This window comes from Ambystoma mexicanum, chromosome 10 (assembly GCF_040938575.1).
Source record: "Ambystoma mexicanum isolate Mex_15411 chromosome 10, UKY_AmexF1_1, whole genome shotgun sequence".
NCBI classification, from domain to species: Eukaryota; Metazoa; Chordata; class Amphibia; order Caudata; family Ambystomatidae; genus Ambystoma; species Ambystoma mexicanum.
In genome coordinates this window covers 776,264,839-776,287,881 of record NC_090932.1, presented here as the reverse complement: position 1 = coordinate 776,287,881, position 23,043 = coordinate 776,264,839, and the positions used below count along the sequence as shown (strand labels likewise).

At 45.7% G+C, this 23,043-nt stretch overlaps 1 protein-coding gene across 2 annotated transcripts in view; it reads right to left on the bottom strand.

Annotated features, from left to right (window-relative positions):
* Positions 1–23,043, bottom strand: part of KCNAB1 (potassium voltage-gated channel subfamily A regulatory beta subunit 1) — a 1,977,401-nt gene that overhangs the window by 352,880 nt on the left and 1,601,478 nt on the right. For both annotated transcript variants that reach the window (XM_069618430.1, XM_069618431.1), the window contains exon 8: positions 3,636–3,722. In XM_069618430.1, coding sequence (XP_069474531.1) covers positions 3,636–3,722 — 87 coding nt within the window. The remainder of the gene's footprint in view (positions 1–3,635; positions 3,723–23,043) is intronic.

The following is a 23,043-nucleotide window of genomic DNA, read 5'->3' as shown; positions in this document are numbered from 1 at the left end:
GAGACCGTTTTGCCTTTGGAAGAAAGTCTGGTTGTTATCCAGAACCCCTGAAAATGGATTTCTTTTTCTGTCTGATCACTGATTTGTTGAATATTTGCTAATTCTGCTGCTGTCCTTTGAGCTTTCTCTCTGTTTGTGTCGATGCAAGTATCCTTTTCATCTCTTCTGTCCTCCACCGCGTGAGATGGAGAAAGAGATCCGCTGGAAGCTTCACACGTGTCCGTCTCTCTTCTCTGTTACTGCAGCTTCTGTAGTGACTGCTCTAGTGGGCTCTATATTCCCAAATATTTGCTCCTACTTCCTCCACTCCTTCTTTCCATGGCTCAGGATCCTGCATCACCTATTGCCTAAGCGGACAATATCTGGACAGCGCTTGATTCTGGGTAATTCTTAAGTCAGTCACTACATCCTTTTACATTTTATAATAGATTTACAATCAATAACTACTGATCGATAATCCATAATAAAATAAACAATCTGCCTGTACTATATTTCTCACATTATATCAATATTTTATCAAAGCATAATTCCACAAAAATAGAACAAAAGTCTCAATTGGTTTGTATTTGTCTTACTGCAAAAACAACCTGCATCATGTATGATATTGTTCCGCTAGGACCATATAATTCAACATAACAATGCAACTTCTCACATATTTTTGATCTATGGCGCAATCTGTCTTAGACAATGCATTTATGTGCTGACATTAGTGACATTGTAACTTCCACATCTCGGCATGAGCCCCCATCGTGTAATGCAATATTTCTCTGCAATAAAGAACCAACAAAAAATGAAAGATGACCAAGAGGCCCAGAGTGGAACCAGCATGTTGGAGTTCTAATCCCAGCTTTCCTATTTTAACACCACATCATGGAATCCTTGGAAAATCATTTTATCTCCCTCAGTCTTGGTGTGTTCAACAGTAATTGAGCTTTAATTTATTTATTTATTTATTTAAATTTATATAGCGCGCAAGCAGCCCAGGGGCATTGAGGCGCTGTTACTTGTAATAACTTAGTTACATGGTACATATGATAGCGATTGTTGACACATTATGAGTAGTACAGGAAATCATACTGTTGTTACAAATATTGCATTTGGGCGTAAATTACTAACCTAAATGATAAGTATTTGTGCTGATGTGTCGGTCATTATGTGAAGAGGGTAGTTTTCAGTGTTTTGCGGAAGGTGGTGAGGGAGTCCTCGCCACGGATGGTGGGAGGTAGGGCATTCCAGAGGGTGGGCGCGAGGTAGGGGAAGCTGGACCCACCCGCTTTTACTCTTTTTACTAAATGGGCTAAGTGCTGGCATTCTAAGGTACGTACAAAGTACAATGTATATTAACATATTACATAAACATTTAATTTCCAGTCATCAACCTCTCACATGAAAAGAGAGGATGCCCTATGAATAATTACACAGAAGCAACAATGGCCATTGAGGACCGCTTCCTCTACTGGTAATGGACTGCTATCCCCAGGTGATTAGGGTTATTAATGGCTGGTAAAAGCCCCTGTAGAGGCCTGCAAGGGCATTCTGTGTGAGTGAGGTGGGCAAATGCAAACTGGAAAATGCAGGGAGCAAGTCACAGCAGAGAGCCGATGGAATGTGTGGCAGAGTCTGTGGCTTGTGCATCTCGGTGAAAATAGTAGCGAAGAAACTAACCAATAGGAAGGAGGAGGGCAGAGGGGTGCAGAAATGCAAAGAGGCATGGGATCAAGATGCATACAAGAGACACCAATCACATGCAATGAGGTTTGGTGATGGTTAGAAAAAGAATGCAAGAGCGAGAACCATGGCGACCAGTACAGAAGTAAGTGCGGCACAAAACCCTGGTATTTACTGACCGCTCAGCTTGCATTCCCTACTCGATGGTTGTTCTTATGCATATTCAAGAATGACGTGTGTAATGCACTTACACATTTCCTACTGCTGCTAATAACAGGTAATTCGATAAACCAACACAAATCTGTAATTTAAGTCATAATAATGACTGATTTGCATATGCAAACACGTTTCTGCTTTAATAAAAATGCCTTAATCAAATGTGCCTTCATCCACTTGATTTATAAGCAATATGGGTGTCCTTACATCTGTTCTCTGAAACGAATTCCTGTAAAAAATGTAAAGAAATGGCAAAGCAAATATTTTGGGCTCGCATAGCTCTCTTATCTTCACTTTTCTTGCCAACACTTTGAGTTTATAGGCAGTAGTTGCCATGCCATCTAATAGCCAGAACTAAAAAGTGGTTTGCATTCAGCAAAAAATTATTGCGTCAGGTTATGCAGGTCCTTTATCGTGTCTGAAGAAATGGAAACTGCATCTATAATAGCGTTTTAGATCTTTTTTATACAGCACAGGCTCCATTCCACAAAAAGTTGTATTCTTATTTGAACAAGTTGAAAGGCCCCAGCACAGCACCCGTCCTCATGCCTTTGTAATATTGGCTGCTGTTAAGAGACCTAGTCACTCTCCACCTTCTATCTGGATATAAATGACACGCGTATTTGCCACTCCTTTATTTACGTTGAACACAAGTTACGGTCTTCCAAAGGGAAGTCATCCTTGCAGCGCTTCAAAGCCACACCAACGGCAGCAGGCGCTGTACAAATACCACCTAACATAACTAAAAATGACAGTAAAAGAATCGCCCAACAAGTGAAATAAAATACCAATCACTGCAAAATGAAATGGCATGTTCTCAAGATTCCTCGAAAGGGCATATGTGGTTTATAAGTAGGGGTGTACCGAATAGTACATTTACTATTCAGCCGAATACCGAATAGTAGCCTAATTAATCTGCCGGAGCCGAATAGTTACCATATAGTAGATTACTACTGGAAATGTGTCAAGACATGAATAACAAGCCAAAACGCTTGGCTTTGCCAATGCTTGTTTTAACAGGACTTCAGTGGAGGGCATGCTTATAAATAGTTATGGTCAGTTCCATGGACTGCAAGAGGTGGAATGACTTATAATGAGTTTAATAAAATGTATCAAAAACCATTTTTGTTTTTGTGCTTTCAAATAAAGCAAATTAGTACCAGGCAAGGGCGCAATCACAATGAGAGAACCATTCTGATTGGCCCTCGCTGAGGCATTACCCGGCGGGGAATCCCTCAGCTGGGATTCCACAGCCACTGGTCCCAGCGGGGGGCGTGGCAGCCCCTTAGCCAATGAGGAGGCTCGAAGGGGGGCCATCCCCGCTCCGAGCCTCCACGGCTGAGAAGCTCCAGTTGTGCGCAAAACAAAATAAACACTACCATAACCGGTTCCTTATCAGTTATTGGCTGTAAAGTGTCACAGAATGTTGCCTAGAAGTCATTATAAGTGAAACACTGGGATATTTATCAAGGAAATGTGCGAGCAAGAATGAGTGATACATGAGAGCAGCGTTCCAAAGTAACTACGGTTTGGAAAGCTGATCTTTGTAAACTCTGAGCCGGAAATTGATTTACGATACGATTAAGCTAGTTTATATGAAAACATTTCGCCCATCGCAAGAGGCAGAGGCGAGAGATCGTGTTGTCTTTCATCTGAATGCACAATAGATAGACTCAGTCTCCCAGCGTGTAACATAGGCCCGCGAGCCGCCTTCGATCGCAGTCCATTCTTTTGCTACAGCTCTCACCAACCTTCCATGGGGGTATTGTTGTCTGGTCGGTTCGCAAAGACAACATCCACGTACTCGAGCTGCAGTCTCTGGAGGGAGGCCTTTAATCCTGCAAGCGGGAAAAAAAGAAAAAAAAAACATCCTGTCAGTTCGAGTCATAACGGGGGAAGCGGCGAGCGACAGCCCCCCCCCATCTCACTTTACATGACCTCAGACGGCGGGCACCAGGGACACGAGCGAACATTGCCCTGCGAAAGTAGCACGCCATAAAAATATACATAGCATTACAGCTTTCAAAACGTCTTCTCTTCAAACGACACCGCGTTTACCATTTCAAATAGCTTGCGTTTTGAAAAACATGCAATATAGCAATTTCTTGAAATTCCTGTCACAGGGGACAACGTAGTTCATGTTTCATCGTGGAGGGCTCGCTTCCCTTGACGCCCTCAGGCGCATTGCATCGTCACAGGCCCCTGGAGCTGACAGGGGCTGGCAGAAGTAGGGGCAGAGCTGAACTGATACAGTGCCAGGGTTCTGCACAGTAACCCGGCCACCATTACAGGCCGCACCGCTTGGGAACCGCCGAGGGCTGCAGGGCGCACCTTTCATTCCGCTGTGAGCTGAACGGAGCACTCACCTTTATTTATTTATTTATTTATTTATTTATTTTTATATGTATAAAATAATATCTTTAAACATTGCCTTGTCGTTAGATGATACAGATGTGACAGCCAGTCAAAAGAAGTTCTGATAAAAAGCAAACACCCTTCAACAAAAACATGCACCCCAAACTCACCATTTTGTAGTATTCAATATCGGGCCTGATTTACAAACATGTTTTCAAGGGGGCGGTCCCATGTTAACATGTTTGTAAATCAGGATCAATCACTCAATAGGCAAAGCCGGCCTTTGCTTAGACAAATCCCCACCCGCATCTATACAACACTTTGGGCCTGATTCATTAAATTTTTAGCACAATGCAAAGTGACTGTGCACTGGTGCAAAGTGACTTTGCATTGCCAACAAACACCCTGATTCATAGAGCGCATCAAAGTGTATCGTTGCTGACTTTGCACCTCTGCAAAGTCGGTGCAAAGTCACTTTGCACTGCTAAAATACAGTTTGCACCACTCTGTGAATCAGGGTGTTTGTTGGCAGTGCAAAGTGACTTTGTGACTTTGCACTGTGCTAAACATTCCATGAATCGGGCCCGCTATGACAATGTGGCAAGGAAATTGTGATAAACACATGCATTCATCATACTGAGAAATATTTTCTCAGGAAGCAGTCCCTTGTGTTGTGCATTATTATTAAATTTGGCTGTTTGATGGCACAGCACAGCTAACATTTGGCACTGCTGTCACATACATGGTCAAGGGAATCGTCCAAAAATACTGTGTTTTTAAGACCGAATGGGAGATTTGGCAGAATATCGACCATTCAAAAATACTGAACGGCCTAAAAGTTTGACCAAATTCCCCATTCGGTGGCGGAGGCTGCAGGGGTGTCTCCTCCACGCTTGCTCACTATATTGTGAGTGGGGATGGCGGGGGTGTCCCCTGTAGCCGGTTCTGGCAAAAAAGAGGAAAGGACCCTGCAGCGCCGGTTCCCGATCACGGAAGTTCAAGGGGACAGGCGTTGCAGGGACACAGTAATTCAGGAGCAAGGTAAGTAGGGGGTGGGGTTGTGGGTGGGTGGAGGTGGGGGTGTGGGTGGGGGCAGGGGCCATGTCGGAAATGTTCAGCGGAGAAAAGACCAAAGGATATTTAGGAAAAATAATCTTCAGTCTTTTCTCCCTCAAACATTCCATCTCAGGCTTTCAACCCCGATCCTGGTCAAGGGCTGATGAGATCAACAGAAGGAAGCAGTGGCTTCCAAACATGTTCTGCTGTGTTTGTGTGTGTTCTTCAGAATGCAAAGCAGTTTGATACAAAAGGACACGTCCAGCAATGAATGCTGTGGAGTGCACCATCTTGGGTCAGAGGGAGAGCAGGATGTGCCATGGCTGTGTAATGGGTGGAGCTAGCACTCAGAGGATGGTTTACGGTCACCACCAGCTTCACACTACCTATGAAATGGTGCATCCGTTTGTTTGTGGAATCACATGGTAACTGATGGTGTGTGTGTCTATTTGATGGCAACCCGTGGCAATGGTGTGACGCCCTTGAGTTTTGATCTGATAAAATCAGCGGGTCTGCATCTTGTGGCTCACCAGATGTTTTGGACTACAAATCCAATGACCCCTCACCATTGACTATGCTGGCTAGGGCTGACGGGAGTTGTCTAAAATATGTGGAGAGCCAAAGGTTGCAGACCCTTGCACTAATTGGTCTTTGACAGCAATTCTTGTCCTAGGGCGTGTGTACTAAATCAAGATGGTAATACACCGGCATACTGTATGATGGCAATAGTGGTCAATGGAGACTATCTGGCTAATGCTTCTGCAAAAGGCAGAGCTATTGGCTTTCTTAAACCTTATTTTTTACATTTCTCTTTCCATCTCTTGCAATCTAAATTGCTGTGTGTGTCTTTGGTCAGTGAAAGCTCCACTTTCACAGACTTTTCAGGTGGAGGTGGGTGCACTACAGTGTGACCCTTTTCTACAGTGGACATGTAGCATCTGGCAAAGGTGTAAAAGGCCTAGCGTTTTTGTTTATTTATTTATAGCGCACGCCAGACCCGAAGGTATCCGGGCGCGTGGGCAAGAATGCTTTAAGCTCACAGGTTACAGTTACACATTCCAAGTACATACATGATACATTGACAACAGGATAATTATTACCCTACAAGTTTGTACATGAAGTTATATACAAAGTTATATACAGAGGTATTTGTACACAGAGGTGTATACACAGTATACATTGACAGTCAAAAAGCAAGGTTGAGTAAGCGGGGGGAGATTAGCATGTAAGTAAGCGTTCAGCAGCAGATTAACCGATGGGTAAGAGGTAAGTGGTCCTGGTGTCGGACAGTTATAGGTCGTTTTCTTTGAGCCATTTAATACAGTTAAGTCTGAAGTGTGGATAGGATTGGTCAGACCTTAAAGAGGATGGGAGGAAGTTCCACAACTGGGCTGCTTTGATAGGGAAGCTGTTGCCTCCGGCAGAGCTCAGCTTAAATGGGGGCACATCTAGCTGGTTGGTATATGCTTCTCTGGTATGTCCATTGGAAGTTCTTCTTTTGAACCTTTCTGTTAGGTATTTGGGGGCTAAATCATTAATACTTTTGAATGTTAGTGATACTGTTTTAAGTTTAATTTTGTCCACTGTAGAGAGCCAATTAGATAGTCTTCTGACATCTGAGATATGCTCTCTTCTTGCGATTCCTAAGGCGGCTCTGAGGGCATTGTTCTGTAAGGTTTGGATTTTTTGCAACATGTGTTTATTAGACCCTATATATAATGTGTTACAATAGTCCAATTTGGATAATACCAGAGCTCTTGATAGGGTGAGGCAGCTGGTAGCGGACAGATATGGTTCTGCTGCTCTAATCAACTTAAAGGTGTATGCGGTACTAGAGGCCTTCGCACTCACCTGCTTTGTTAGAGAGAAGCAAGAGTCGAGGTAAAAACCTAATGTGTTTTACCTCTTTTGCTACTTTAATGGTGTTGCCATCTATAACAAATGATGAATAGTCATCGTTCAGTCTTTTGATATTTTGTGTATTCCTCAGTATGATGAGTTCCGTTTTGTCATCATTCAGGCATAGACCATGACGGGCCATCCATGCCTGGATGATGAGGTATATCGTATTCACCAAGGCCAAATCCTGTTCATAATCCCCCAAAAGTGGGATGAGAATCTGAGTGTCATCTGCATAGTTAGTGTAGGTGACACCCAGAAGGTCCAGATCATCAGACAGGGGCTTCGTGAAAATGTTATACATGGCAGGAGAGATGCAGGAGCCCTGGGGAACGCCACATGTGATAGGTACTGGGTCAGCCGCTGCACAGGCAGAGAAAACCCTCATAGTTCTTCCACTTAAGAGCGACTTGATCCATGCAACGGAATGTGTGGAGAAGTGGGCCTCAGATTCCAGGTGGGTACAGAGCACATCATGATCTACCAAGTCAAATGCCGCTGAGAGATCCAGTAGGAGTGTCGAAAGAGAAATTATATCGTGCCTCCTATCGCAATAAATATATGTATATTGGCCTACGCCAAGCTGCTCACAAGTCACTTGCAAAGAAATCCGTGTTGCAAGGTCCTGACCTTAAAATCAATATAAGCCGCCATTTTAGGTCAATCCGCCATTTTAGGTTTGCTTTGTAAAGTCACCCGGTGAGTTAAAATGGTGGACGATGTCATTCCGAAATACAACATTGCCGTCTTGACCTCTGTATGTAGCTAATATGTAACTTGCCTGCAGGCCACTTGTTGAGGTCGTGAACTGAGACCTTGTCCTTCGTTGCCCTGTGTGTAAAGAATTACTCATGCAATGAAACTAATCTGCTAGCATATATTAAGAACAATGTATTCAAATACTGAACGTGGAACACTTGTTTAACTACATTGTATTAATGTTTGAGAAGGCCTGCATGGGAAATCCCAGAATACACGGTTGCCGTATAGGCTTGTTGATATATTTATTAAAAGCAAACCAGTTATATGCGGATGTGCGAGACTTGGCATGAACCCTAGATCGGTGATGTATTAGCGGAATATTAACCCGAAGTAGGGCTGGACATCGTGCTCACAAAGAGTATAAAAGACCAATGCATTCTAATGTACAGCGTCTCTCACTGAACACACTGAACCACGCTGGAGTTCGTTGTGTTGCACTGAGGGCCGATAGCTATCTGATTTGGCTCTGTTCTTCGTAACTGGATTCAGTATACAATAAAGTACTTTGTATGTTCCTTTGTAACTCGTGTTCAGTGTATTTCCTTTTGGGGTAATCAGCCTCGATATTTTGATTTTGTTTTCACAGTTGGCGCTCGAATAGAGACCCTCAAGATTGAAGGCGGATTATTCAAGGTTGACGCAGGCTATCGGACCGGGATCGAACGGTGTGACAAAAAGGGGCCCCACTGAACGAGATGCGACGCCTCAGCAGTGTTGCACGACCCGATCCCTGGACGATTAGCTTGTGGTCCGAGACGGCCTCTTGACGAGGGTCCACTTATCGAGGCGGGCAGATTTGCCGAATTCACCATACACGAGGTAAGATTAAGACTCTTTGAAATCTGATCGGACTTCCTTAGGTTTGTTCAGGTGAGTCGTGACCCGACTCTTAATTCAACCCTGATAATTTGAATTTGGCGCATTGTATCTGCAGACACAATTATTGACCAGGTACCACCAATAATTTGATATGCCTGGGAAATTCTCTACCTGCTTCAGGGCGTTGTTCCGCAGCAATAGACAATCTTTGGAATTTAGCTGTTCTGCACCACAGGAGGGGTCGCCGGCATGTACTATGTACTGTAAGCGTGGCATTGGAAGTATAGTATTTAATGACATTTTGCACAGACAAACCAGACATGCCTCCGAACTTCAGTGGCCAATCAATGGTAGTTTTGAAATCCCTCGTATTGAGTATTTAGAGTCAATTCTATTAAAGAAAAAGGCTAGACCTGCAGGATTTGATGTTTTGCAGAATTGGAAAAAAGAAGCGTTGCAGCAACTTAAAAGTAGAGAAAAACATGCGTGCTGTCATAAGACGAACGCTGAAAAGGCATTATTGTATGACCAAGATAAAGATTCTGAATCAACTAGGAATATGGATAGGGCTTTCTCTCTTGGAATTCAGAAAATCTATCCTTCCAAAGACATCCATGCTTCCGATGAATTCATAGACAAATTGTTAAATGAACGAAGGCCTGGAGCCTCTGCACCACCTCTGTATGTTCCTCTTCCTGCTGCTTCCCCTCTTCCTCCTGCTATTCCTGCTCTACCTGCTGTTGTTCCTGTTGTTCCTGCTCATCCTAATGTTCCCCTTCCTTCAGCTCCTCCACCCCTTCTTATCACACCAGTTACAGTACCTCCTTTGAATTTGCCTGCTCCCTCTCTTCCAAGTAGTCCTGAGCCGCTTGTAGTCGATCGAGGTGCAGGGTCGAAGGTTGTCACTCGCAATACTGTACCACCAGAGAAGAAACGTGATTTGAATGCATGGGCTAAGCATTGTATGGAAAGGGATGATCAAACTAATGTTTTTGCCACACTTTGTAATATGGATAATTTTCCTGAGAAAAATGTTTGTATTGAAGTTTTGGGGATTCATTTATGTGTAATGTGGGGAAAATTAAATAATACAGATCTTAAGGGATCTAAATACTTTAGCGTTTTCTAGAGACACTGTGGAGTAAGTAAATGAGAATGTCAAGAGGGTATTTGGGTATAGGAAGGAGTTAGAAAAGTTGCAGAATGAGGCTGACGAGGGGGAAAGTATGTATGTGCAGAAACGGTTCCTTCCTTGTCGTAAATCGATATCTCAGGAAGCACAAATTTGTATGAAGGACGACTAAAGTGCTATTACAGCAAATTGTTAGAGGCCCCATAGGGGGTAATTCTCAGATTAGAGGTCAGTATGTCCCGCAAGGGAATGTGCCTTTGGGTCCTGTGACCATTAACCAGTGCGCCTATTGTCGTCAAGCGGGCCATTGGCGTGCCCAATGCCCCGTCCTTCGACAAAGGTCGAATAACATATTCGGAAATATGGGTAGACAATCCAGAGGTCGCCCGGGTGTAGGGGGCCCTGGTAGAGGTCAGTTTACACAGGATCCTCAGCACCCTTTTTCACAGGATAATCAGATTTTGAGTGTGGACACCAGGAACATATTTTATCATCCTTCCGCTGCATATTTATCTGAAGAGCTTCCTTTTGATGACATTCTGTTTCGTTAGGATTGCCCGAAGCAGGGTTTGGAACCTACACCTATTCCCGTCAATCAGAAAGGTCCCTATGTTGAAATGGTGGTGGGAAATAGGAAACATCAGTTTTTGATAGATGCTGGAGTACAAAAGTGTTCCATTGATCATTCACAGGTTCCAAACATTCCACTGTCAGGGCAAACCAATGTTTCTGTAGGGTTTTCTGGCACACCAGTTATTTGTCTGGTTTCTTCACCGGTACCCATTTCTTTGGGTCCCTTTATGGACCACTGTCCATTTCTGTTGACTTTGAATTGTGCAGAGAACTTGCTGGGGTTGAATCTGTTAAAAGAATTAAATGCAGTGATTTATTGTTCTTCTGATGGAGTCCGCTTGACGATTTCACCACAGCAATTTTCTGTCTCGCAATTCTTGACTAGACCTTTGCTGCCAGAATTCATTAATGTACCAGAGACCTTATGGGCTGTTGACGACAATGATGTCAGTGTTTTACAGATTGAACCTGTTAAGATAGTTTTGAAACATGGAATTGAGCTGCCACGCATTGCCTTGTATAAGATTTCAGTTGAGGGCGAGCAAGCTTTGAAATGCATTGTTTCCGATTTTGTGCATCGCAGGGTGATTGAAGAAATTTCAGGAAGTTTGTGTAATAGTCCGATTTTACCCGTGTACAAGAAAGGCGATAATGCAATTCCATTGCATTTCATAATTGATTTACGTGCCATTAATAAAGTCGTCGCTCCACAATTTCCAATTGTGCCTGATGTAACGACAATCTTAACCATGATTCCAGCTACAGCTACTTACTTTTGTGTTGTGGATCTAAAGAATGCTTTCTTTAGTATTCCTATACACAAGGATAGTAGATACTTGTTCGCGTTCACCTTAGGGGGACTCTCGTTCACATTTACTCGTGCACCTCAAGGGTACACAGAGAGTCTTAGCATCTATAGTAGGGCTTTGAAAGAACAGCTTGATACCCTTGAATTGCCCTCTACTTGTACATTGCTTCAATATGTTGATGACTTGCTTTTAGCTGCTGACTCTGAGAGCGCCTGTAAGGAGGGCACTGTGTTATTGCTTATCCATCTAGCTAAGCATGGTCACAAAGATTCACTTAAAACGTTTCAATATTGTTGCCAGGAGGTCGCCTATTTAGGCCTATGTCCTGTCAAAGGAGGGAAGAAGATTTACACCTGAAAGAATAAAACACATTTCTGGAATGTCTCTGCCAAATACATAGAAGGAAGTTAGAGCCTTGATAGGTATGGCTTCTTACTGTAGGTTGTGGATCCGAAATGTTTCACTAGTGATCAAACCGATGTTGGTTTTGACAAAGAAGGGCATTTCTTCGCCATTGCCATGAACACCAGCAATCGTTTGACTTGCTTAAGACTGCATTATGCTCTGCACCAGTTTTGGGCACACCAAACTATGAAAAGGCCTTTGTGTTGTTTGTGCATGAATGTGATGGATGTGCTTTGGCTGCATTAACGCAGGAACATGGAGGGAAGAATAGGCCGTGCAGTTACTTTTCTTCCGCCCTTGATCCTGTAGCATGCGCTTTGCCAAGATGTTTGTGAACTGTCGCTGCTGCGTCTATAAAACAGAGTGAGGCAATGGTCCTAGGCCATGATCTAACCCTGATGGTGCCTCACTCTGTAGATGTTCTACTGAACCGAACCCAAACGCAACACCTCACTTCTGCACAGTTGACAAGATATGAATTGGTCTTGTTTGCTCTTCACATTCAAATGAAGAGGTGTTGTGTTCTTAATCCGGCTGAACTCCTACCTTTCCCACAAGAGACTACTTGCGGCGATGAAGAGTCACATGACTGTATACTACCGAACAAGTAACAAAGGGTAGAATTGATTTGAAAGACACTCCTTTGGATAATCCGCAAGGAGAGCTGTTTTGTGATGGCTCCTGCTTCAAACTTCCGAATGGTACATCCACAGCTGCTTATGCAATCACCACATTAAGCACGGTCGTGGAAACCAAGAGAATCACGCATAACTTTGCGCAGGCCGCAGAGATTATAGCATTGACCCGAGCTTGTGAACTTTCCGAAGGGCTTGCAGTAAATATATATACTGATAGTCAGTATGCCTTTGGGGTGGTTCACAACTTTGGGAGACTTTGGTCAGAGAGAGGGTTCCTAACTTCACATGGCACTAAAATCCAACATGGCTCCCTAATAATACGACTACTCTCAGCGCTTGCGCTCCCTACTCAGTTAGCAGTTATGAAATGTGCAGCACATCGAAAGATTACAGATGACATAGGGAAAGGGAATGCTTTCGCTGATCAGATAGCTAGACAAACTGCTACCCATCCCCTTAAGGAGATGTATGTTTCAAGGGAGACTGTAAATGCTTATGCAATGGATGAGGGTGTTGGGTCTGTACGGGATATCCAAGCTGATGCCACGTTAGAAGAATCCAAGAGGTGGGCTGAAGGCTTGGGGAAACCTGATGATGACGGGTGTTGGGTGGACATAGTTGAAGGGAAATGGCTACTCCCTGATGCGTATATAATGATGATGGTCATCATGGCCCATGGTCCTACGCATGTATGTGCCCAGAAAATGTCAAAAATGTTAGAGAAAGTTTGGGCAATTGAGAAAATTTAGAAAATTGCCCAGCACTAGGTGCAGGATTGCATGATTTACCTACAACACAATGTGGGAAAGGGGACAGTAACTCCAAGGGGAAGTTTTGGGCCACCCTCTGTCCACTTTGAAGTTATCCACTTTGACTTTATTGAAATGGAACGATGTGACAATAAATAATATGTGGTGGTGGTCATCTGTGCTTTTAGTAAATGGGTTGAGGCTTTCCCCGTCAAAGATGCTACAGCCATGACTACTGCGAAAACCATGTTAAAGGAGTACTTCCCACGGTTCGGGCTACCAAGTGTTTTCTGGTCGGACAATGGTCCACATTTTGCCGCTGCTGTCGTTCTGCAGATATGTGTGGCATTACAGATTGACAAACGGTTCCATTCGGCCAGACATGCTCAGAGCGCTGGACTAGTAGATAGACACAATGGTATCATCAAGAAGAAGCTCGCTAAAACGTGTGCCGGCACCAAACTAAAATGGCAGGGCGCCTTACCGATCGTATTATTATCCATGCGTACAACCCCTCAAACTAAGACTGGGCTTCTCCATTTGAGGTTGTAATGGGGAGACCTGCCAATATCTGGAACCTTCATAAATGCAATTCATTGAGAAATGTTGAAAATGTATTACAGATTATTGCGCATAGTTGACTAAAAACCTGTATTTGATTTATCACCAGGTGCAAGAAGCTTTACCTGTGCGATACGAAGGCCCGGGCCACAGTATACGACCTGGAAGTTGGGTGCTCATCAAGGCATTTGAGCTCTCTTCCTGCCTTGCGCCTTGCTGTCGTGGCCCGTTCCAGGTCCTGTTGGTCACCCAAACAGTGGTGCGGGTCTCTGGAAGAAAGAACTGGAGCCATGCGTCCCATGTTAAGAAACTTCCTCAACCAGTGCCACACGTTACAGAAGAAACAGAACCCCTCGCTTATGCTGCAACCAACGATCCCAAAGCAGTAAATAGCACCCAGAGTTTGTCGGAGAATCTCTATGAGCCCGTGAGGCTTGGTGAAGCCGCCATTTTGTGTCCACACTCTCCAAAAGTTTTGCATCCGGGAACTGCTGTTCCAAATTCAGCATCTTCACTTGTCTCTGATACTTTGCTTCCAACGGGAAGTGACAACACATTGTTTCCGGATCAATCAGTACCAGGAAAAGCAAGGTACAATCTGCGTCCAAGAAAATAGACTTCTAGCAAGGTTTTGCTGTGCATCTGATAGACTTACGGCACGGTTTTGCTGTGCATCTGATAGACTTACGGCACGGTTCGGCTGTGCATTCGAAGAAGAAAAGGATCATCGAGGGCTTGTTTTTGCCCAAATTTGAGAAAGGGGATTCTGTTGGCTAGGGTTGTGGAAGGATTAAGAAGTCGCGTGGCCAGGAGGTCGCCAGCAACGAACATTGGGGGTATCCATTTGAAGACTACAATGCCTGCTACCGCTACCGCTCGTATGGGACTTGTAAATGAGGGGGTGACCAACCGGGACAATGGACAATTTGCCCGGGCTCTGAAAACGTATTGCTGTGTTTTTGTAATGATATTTGGGTTTATAATAGTCACTGTCTTAGGATTGTGGTACCTTGAGGAAATGCATCCTTTAGAATCCTTGTTGCCCACTGAAAATGTACCTGCTGTTCCCACTCCCTTTGTATATTTGCATACTCTGTCTGCTAGGGACTCCCAGTATAGACAAAGGTACCACAATAACACTCTGCTACTTATCATGAATGCTACGCATGCCATTTTTAATAAGTCTAACTGTTGGGTCTGCTCACATTTACCGCAACATGGGGATAAGGGGTTAGGTTGGTATATTCATCCTTTACCTTTGACAACTGCTTGTTATGCTTCTCTTAGAGCACTGTTCTTTGGCCGTTGGAATGATAGCGTCTCAGGGAATTTTGATGGCACCAATTTGAATAGTTTTGAGAAACGTGTTTTGACTCCCCTGGGATGCTCGCTTTTCGCAAACAGGAGTAAACCTAACGTTGCTTCTATTAGGCCTTCTGATAGACTGTCTCATCCTTTCCAATCTTTGATTTCCTTTAAGATGGCTCCGATAGGCAATAAGAATGCCATGCCTCCTTCTTACACTGTTAATCATAGCCCCGATTCAGTTTCTTTTTGCGTACAGAGGAATGGAACTCAGTCAATACGAGATTTTCTAGGTTGTGCCAATGTTGCAAATTTGACTGGGGAAAACACACCTTTGTATGTAGGCAAACCTGTCTACTTTGTCTGCGGTAATGTAGCATTCCCATGGTTGCCCAGAGATTGGCAGGGAACCTGTTATTTAGGGATCCTGTTACCTGGGGTGTTTATAGCTAGTACAAAAGAAGTTTCAAAGGCTCGTCCACGACGGGACGAGAATGGTGACACCCCAGCACAAATCTTGGGAGATATAGCAAAATCAGTTGTGCCATTTTGGGGGCAGATAGCGAATTCCGAAGATATCAGAAAACTAGTGAGAGTACTGGAGAGAACCATCAACCGGACCACGGACATACTCTATAATATGACATTAGAACAGAAGGCGATAAGACTAGTAGCACTTCAGAATCGGATGGCATTAGATGTCAATCTGGCTGAACGTGGTGGAGTGTGTAAATTAGTGGGGTTCGCTTGCTGTGTTTTCGTACCAGATTCCTCCCCAACCATCTTCAAGGCAATACAGAATCTGCACGTCCTTAGTTAAGAAGTGCATGTTCCCGAGGGAAACTGGGATGTTAGCACTTGGTTCTGGGACTTCTTGCGATCTTGGGGTTGGAAGGTACTTTCGGTCTTGCTGATTATTTTAGTAATCCTGTTGTTTCTTTGTTGCTGTATTCGGTGTCTACCTAGTATATGTTCAATGCTAGGGGGATGTTGCGCACAAGTGATAGGTACAATAGGACATAAAGTGCATGCCCCAGATAAAACTTCCAAAGAACATGTGTTTAAAGACATTTTTGCGAATGACCTAATGGCAATAAATATTTCCGACAGTGATTCAGGGTGCATGGACGATGATGCATGGAGTTATTTGCAAGGAGATCCACAGTAGTTTTAGCACATGGCATAGACCAAAAGGAGGGTTTGTCGAAAGACAAATTATATTGTGCCTCCTATTGCAATAAATATATATATATTGGCCTACGCCAAGCTGCTCACAAGTCACTTGCGAAGAAATCCGTGTTGCAAGGCCCTAACCTTAAAATCAATGTAAGCCGCCATTTTAGGTCAATCCGCCATTTTAAGTTCGCTTTGTAAAGTCACCCTGTGAGTTAAAATGGTGGACGATGTCATTCCGAAATATAACATGGCCATCTTGACCTCTGTATGTAGCTAATATGTAACTTGCCTGCAGGCCACTTGTTGAGGTCGTGAACTGAGACCTTGTCCTTCGTTGACCTGTGTGTAAAGGATTACTCATGCAATGAAACTAATCCGCGAGCATATATTAAGAACAATGTATTCAAATATGAACATGGAACACTTGTTTAACTACATTGTATTAAAGTTTGAGAAGACCTGCATGGGAAATCCCAGAATACACAGTTGCCGTATAGGCTTGTTAATATATTTATTAAAAGCAAACCAGTTATATGCGGATGTGCGAGACTTGGCATGAACCCTAGATCGGTGATGTATTAGCGGAATATTAACCCGAAGTAGGGCTTGACATCGTGCTCACAAAGAGTATAAAAGACCAATGCATTCTAATGTGCAGCGTCTCTCCCTTAACACACTGAACCACATTGGAGTTTGTTGTGTTGCACTAAGGGCCGATAGCTATCTGATTTGCCTCTGTTCTTCGTAACTGGATTCAGTATAAAATAAAGTACTTTGTATGTTCCTTTGTAACCCGTGTTCGGTGTATTTCCTTTTGGGGTACTCAGCCTCGATATTTTTATTTTGTTTTCACAGGAGGAGTAAGGCTGTTTTTCCAAGGTCTCTCAGCTCATTGACCTGGGTTTTGAGATCGATAAGCGCGATTTCGGTACCGTGCTGAGTCCTGAAACCTGATTGTCTGGTACCTAATAGTTGATGCAGCTCCAAGTATTTTTGGATCCGTAAGTAAGCCACTCTTTCTAGTATTTTTAACAGAAATGGTACCGTTGTAATTGGCCTTTAGTTAGTTGGGATGGATGGGTACAAAGTTTGCTTTTTAAGGATGGGGAGGACCCATGATTGTTTGAGGTTGTCTGGTATCGTGCCTGATGCAAAGGAAGCATTAATGAGTTTAGAAATAAATGGGGATAGGTCTCTGGCCGCATCTTTTATCAGTTGGGCTGGGCATATGTCGCCTCAACAGTTAGAAGGTTTGAGTGAGAGTATTATCTTTTCAATCTCTAAAATAGTTACTTTGGTGAAGTTGAATTTTTGTTCTGGTTTGGTAGAAGTAGGTGGTTTACCTATTTGATTGGTTGAAGGAGGAATATTTTGTTTCTGTTCCTCAATTTTAGTTTGGAGTGTAGCTATTTTGTCTTTTAGCGCTTTTGGGATGTTGGAGCACCATGTTTTATTTTTGTTGCAGTTGTCCGGAGCAGGGATGGGGTTTTCCAGTTCCTTTAGTATAATGAATAGCTCTTTGGTTCCACATTTAGCCTGCAGTATTCTGTTGTTAAAGTTCTCTTTTTTAGCTCTCCTTATTTCTTTTTTGTAAATCTTAGAGGTGTTGATGAGAGCTGCTTTATTAGTCTCAGATGGAGTTAGTCACCAGGCGGATTCACATTTGTGTTTTTCAATCCTTAGGGATTTGAGGTGAGGGGTGAACCAGGTGTTTAAGTGTGCTCTGGGCTTACTTTTTCTCATTTTCAAAGGGGCAATAGTGTCCAAGGCTATGGCCATGGTTGAGTTGAATTCATTCACTAGAGCTGAGGGGTTTAGTGATTCAGGTACGTAGTTTAGAGTTGGGAGGATAAGTGGTAGCAGTTTGTCCTTGGTTATGTTTTTTTTTAATTTCTGGTTGGTAAGGGGAGAGCCAGTATATTTTCCTTAGGTTGGGTGGTGTTTTCATTTATGAGGAAGATTATTAGCGCATGATCTGTCCAGATTTGTACATTACAGTTGTGGTTGGTTACCCAGTCGAGTGTCTGGCCTTTTTCGTGGGTAGGTTGTGAGATTCTTTGGGTAAATCCTAGTTCTGTGATGACATTGGCGATATTGGTTGCTTGCAAATCTTTGTGGTCGTTGAAACCTCAGTGCAGGTCTCCTAGAAGGATGGCTTGCGATGAGTTTTTTAGGTTATTTGAGAGGATCATAGAGATGTCCTCCTCAAAAGTTCCAATGGGACCTGGTGGCCTATAGATGAGGTGTATATTGATAGATTGAGAGGATGATGTTGAGAGTTTAGCGGTTAAGGATTCGTAGGATTTGGTGTTTGAAGGCGTTTCTATTTTTATGGTGAGATTATTTTTAGCGATGATGGCTAAGCCGCCTCCTCGAGAATTGGTTCTATCTTCTCTGAGAATGTTGTAATTAGGGGGCAAGGCAAGCATCAGAGCGGGGCCTGCTGCTTGGTGAAGCCAAGTTTCCATTATGGCTAGGAGGTCACAATCACCTATTTGGATGAGATCAGCAATTTCGGTGGTATGTGCTATTAATGACCTATCATTAATAAGGGCACCCTTCAGAGGGGTGTTTAGTTTAGGTGTTGCAGGGGTGACATGCCTTTTCTTTTTGGTTGGCCTATTGTTTGATTTGCAGTGATTGTTAATGGGACTGTTAAAGTGGGAATCTCTTTTGGTGGGGGAGGTGTTTAGTTTGGTGGCATTGAGTTTGAAGTCTCTTCTATTACTAGGTTTGGTGACTAGTCTGGCTGGAGGTTCATAGATTTTAGGTAATCTTGATCGTAATTTGCCATTTCTGCTCAAGGTGTCACACGCGATGTTTGTTAGAGAGTGGTAGGGGATAAGTAACTTTATAGACTGAGGTTCAGCGTCTGGGGTGTTGGTCGGCCGACGCTCATCAGAATTCGATGTTACAGGGGGCATTAATTGCGGTGGGTGGTTTATTGTTATCATTGCGGACCAGAGGGTGGTCAGATAGATGAGTGTAGAGATCATTCTATCCTAAGGATGATTATCTATGTCTGGTGGGGGCCACAGTAATGTCTAGGTAATCACTGATAGGTTAAGGAGCTTATGGTTTCTAGCATTATAGTAGTATCGTAGTAGTGGAGAGCAGAGTAATTTATCTCAGATTAGGCCAGGGTCATAGGCTAGTACCAAGGTTTACTAAGTTATGAGAGCAGCTCAGCGACTGGCAGTAAGCTGTTTTTAGTAGGTGCACAAGTCTAGTGGTTGGTTATTGCAGATAGGGATGCTTGCAGTAGCTAATATTAGCATTAGGCAATCTTGTAGGTCTGCGAAGCTGAACAGTGGGCTCTGTCAGATGGGCATACAGTAGGAAAAGTAGGCTAGTACATGGTATGCAGCTTAGGACAGGCAGAGTAGGCTAGTAGACAATAGGCAGCCCAGGGCAGGCAAAGTGCACTAGTACATGGTATGCAGCTTAGGGCAGGCAGAGTAGGCTAGTACACAATAGGCAGCCCAGGGAAGGCAAAGTGGGCTAGTACATGGTATGCAGCTTAGGACAGGCAAAGTAGACTGATACACAATAGGCAGCTCAGTGCAGGCAAAGTGGGCTGATACACAATATGCAGCTCAGGACAGGCAAAGCAGGCTGATACACAATAGGCATCTCAGGGCGGGCGAAGTGGGCTGATAGACAATAGGCAGCTCAGGGCAGGCAAAGTAGGCTGATACACAATAGGAAGCTCAGGTCCGGCAAGGTAGGCCAGTACACAAAATGCAGCTCAGGCGGGCAAAGTGGGCTGATAGACAATAGGCAGCTCAGGGCAGGCAAGGTAGGCCAGTACACAATATGCATCTCAGGGCAGGCAGAGTAGGCCACTTCCAGCATCCACCTCGAGGGGCGAGGGCAGGAGCCCCCCCAGCCCCACAGCCCAGCAGAGGATCCTGTCGAGGAGCGAAGCGTGCATCGGACCAGGGCCTGCCCGACCCTGTCCATATAAGTGCCTGACTCGCCCATGCCGGGCGCATCGCGGCACGAAATCGAGGCTAATCCTCGATTTGACCAGGAAGAACCGCCGGCAGGCGGATCGCCGGCCAACCGAAGGCCATACTAAGGCCCTGTTTTGCCCCAGGTCCCCCACTTCCAGCATCCACCTCGAGGGGCGAGGGCAGGAGCCCCCCCAGCCCCACAGCCCAGCAGAGGATCCTGTCGAGGAGCGAAGCGTGCATCGGACCAGGGCCTGCCTGACCCTGTCCATATAAGTGCCTGACTCGCCCATGCCGGGCGCATCGCGGCACGAAATCGAGGCTAATCCTCGATTTGACCAGGAAGAACCGCCGGCAGGCGGATCGCCGGCCAACCGAAGGCCATACTAAGGCCCTGTTTTGCCCCAGGTCCCCCACTTCCAGCATCCACCTCGAGGGGCGAGGGCAGGAGCCCCCCCAGCCCCACAGCCCAGCAGAGGATCCTGTCGAGGAGCGAAGCGTGCATCGGACCAGGGCCTGCCTGACCCTGTCCATATAAGTGCCTGACTCGCCCATGCCGGGCGCATCGCGGCACGAAATCGAGGCTAATCCTCGATTTGACCAGGAAGAACCGCCGGCAGGCGGATCGCCGGCCAACCGAAGGCCATACTAAGGCCCTGTTTTGCCCCAGGTCCCCCACTTCCAGCATCCACCTCGAGGGGCGAGGGCAGGAGCCCCCCCAGCCCCACAGCCCAGCAGAGGATCCTGTCGAGGAGCGAAGCGTGCATCGGACCAGGGCCTGCCTGACCCTGTCCATATAAGTGCCTGACTCGCCCATGCCGGGCGCATCGCGGCACGAAATCGAGGCTAATCCTCGATTTGACCAGGAAGAACCGCCGGCAGGCGGATCGCCGGCCAACCGAAGGCCATACTAAGGCCCTGTTTTGCCCCAGGTCCCCCACTTCCAGCATCCACCTCGAGGGGCGAGGGCAGGAGCCCCCCCAGCCCCACAGCCCAGCAGAGGATCCTGTCGAGGAGCGAAGCGTGCATCGGACCAGGGCCTGCCTGACCCTGTCCATATAAGTGCCTGACTCGCCCATGCCGGGCGCATCGCGGCACGAAATCGAGGCTAATCCTCGATTTGACCAGGAAGAACCGCCGGCAGGCGGATCGCCGGCCAACCGAAGGCCATACTAAGGCCCTGTTTTGCCCCAGGTCCCCCACTTCCAGCATCCACCTCGAGGGGCGAGGGCAGGAGCCCCCCCAGCCCCACAGCCCAGCAGAGGATCCTGTCGAGGAGCGAAGCGTGCATCGGACCAGGGCCTGCCTGACCCTGTCCATATAAGTGCCTGACTCGCCCATGCCGGGCGCATCGCGGCACGAAATCGAGGCTAATCCTCGATTTGACCAGGAAGAACCGCCGGCAGGCGGATCGCCGGCCAACCGAAGGCCATACTAAGGCCCTGTTTTGCCCCAGGTCCCCCACTTCCAGCATCCACCTCGAGGGGCGAGGGCAGGAGCCCCCCCAGCCCCACAGCCCAGCAGAGGATCCTGTCGAGGAGCGAAGCGTGCATCGGACCAGGGCCTGCCTGACCCTGTCCATATAAGTGCCTGACTCGCCCATGCCGGGCGCATCGCGGCACGAAATCGAGGCTAATCCTCGATTTGACCAGGAAGAACCGCCGGCAGGCGGATCGCCGGCCAACCGAAGGCCATACTAAGGCCCTGTTTTGCCCCTGTTTGGCGCATGTGAGCGTAACACCCACTCTACATCCCACCATAAGATTCTGCTGTATTGAGGCCTCCTGACAGACCCACTGAAAGAGTCTAGTCTAACCGTGGGACAGCCTCCGTGATGCCGAGGAGGAAGCAGTACTTTCTAATTGCACTATCTGGACTCAACCCAATGTGAGTAAGCATAACACTTTTAGCTGCTTAGTCTACCCACGATCCGCATGTGAATGTCTACTGCCTACTGCTAGAATATACACACACCTTGGTGAATTTACTCTTGCTAACTATTTGTTACTCATGTGCATCAGCCTATTGCTACTGTTCTCGTGCAACACATCGCGCCACGCCTACTAGTGCCGCTGTAATCATGTTGTACCCTCTGGTCGCTCATTGACCACAGTAATTGTGTTGTGCCCCTGGTCGCTCATTGACCACAGTAATTGTGTTGTACCCTCTGGTCGCTCATTGACCACAGTAATTGTGTTGTGCCCCTGGTCGCTCATTGACCACAGTAATCATGTTGTGCCCTTTGGTCGCTCATTGACCACAGTAATTGTGTTGTGCCCTCTGGTCGCCCATTGACCACAGTAATAATGTTGTACCCTTTGGTCGCTCATTGACGACAGTAATTGTGTTGTGCCCTTTGGTCGCTCATTGACCACATTAACTGTGTTGTGCCCTCTGGTCGCCCATTGACCACAGTAATCATGTTGTGCCCTTTGGTCGCTCATTGACCACAGTAATTGTGTTGTGCCCCCTGGTCGCTCATTGACCACAGTAACTGTGTTGTGCCCTCTGGTCGCTCATTGACCACAGTAATCATGTTGTGCCCTTTGGTCGCTCATTGACCACAGTAATTGTGTTGTGCCCTTTGGTCGCTCATTGACCACAGTAATCATGTTGTGCCCTTTGGTCGCTCATTGACCACAGTAATTGTGTTGTGCCCTTTGGTCGCTCATAGACTATAGCAATTGTGTTGCCCATGGTCATATATTCACCACACTGCCATCTGTACGAGCCCTATGATTACTGCAACTTAACACTATGTGCCTGACCTCATTTTCTAGATAACAACATAGCAGACTTAGCAGTTACTTTGCCTGCACTACACCATAACTAAAACTCTAGCCATCTATCCAGACACAGGACGCTTACACATTACACAATGCTCCTTATACTATCCTACCTAGTATACCTGGCCTCCTCACTCGCCCCATGGGAACATCTCACCATGTCGCCTCTTATAGCAACTAC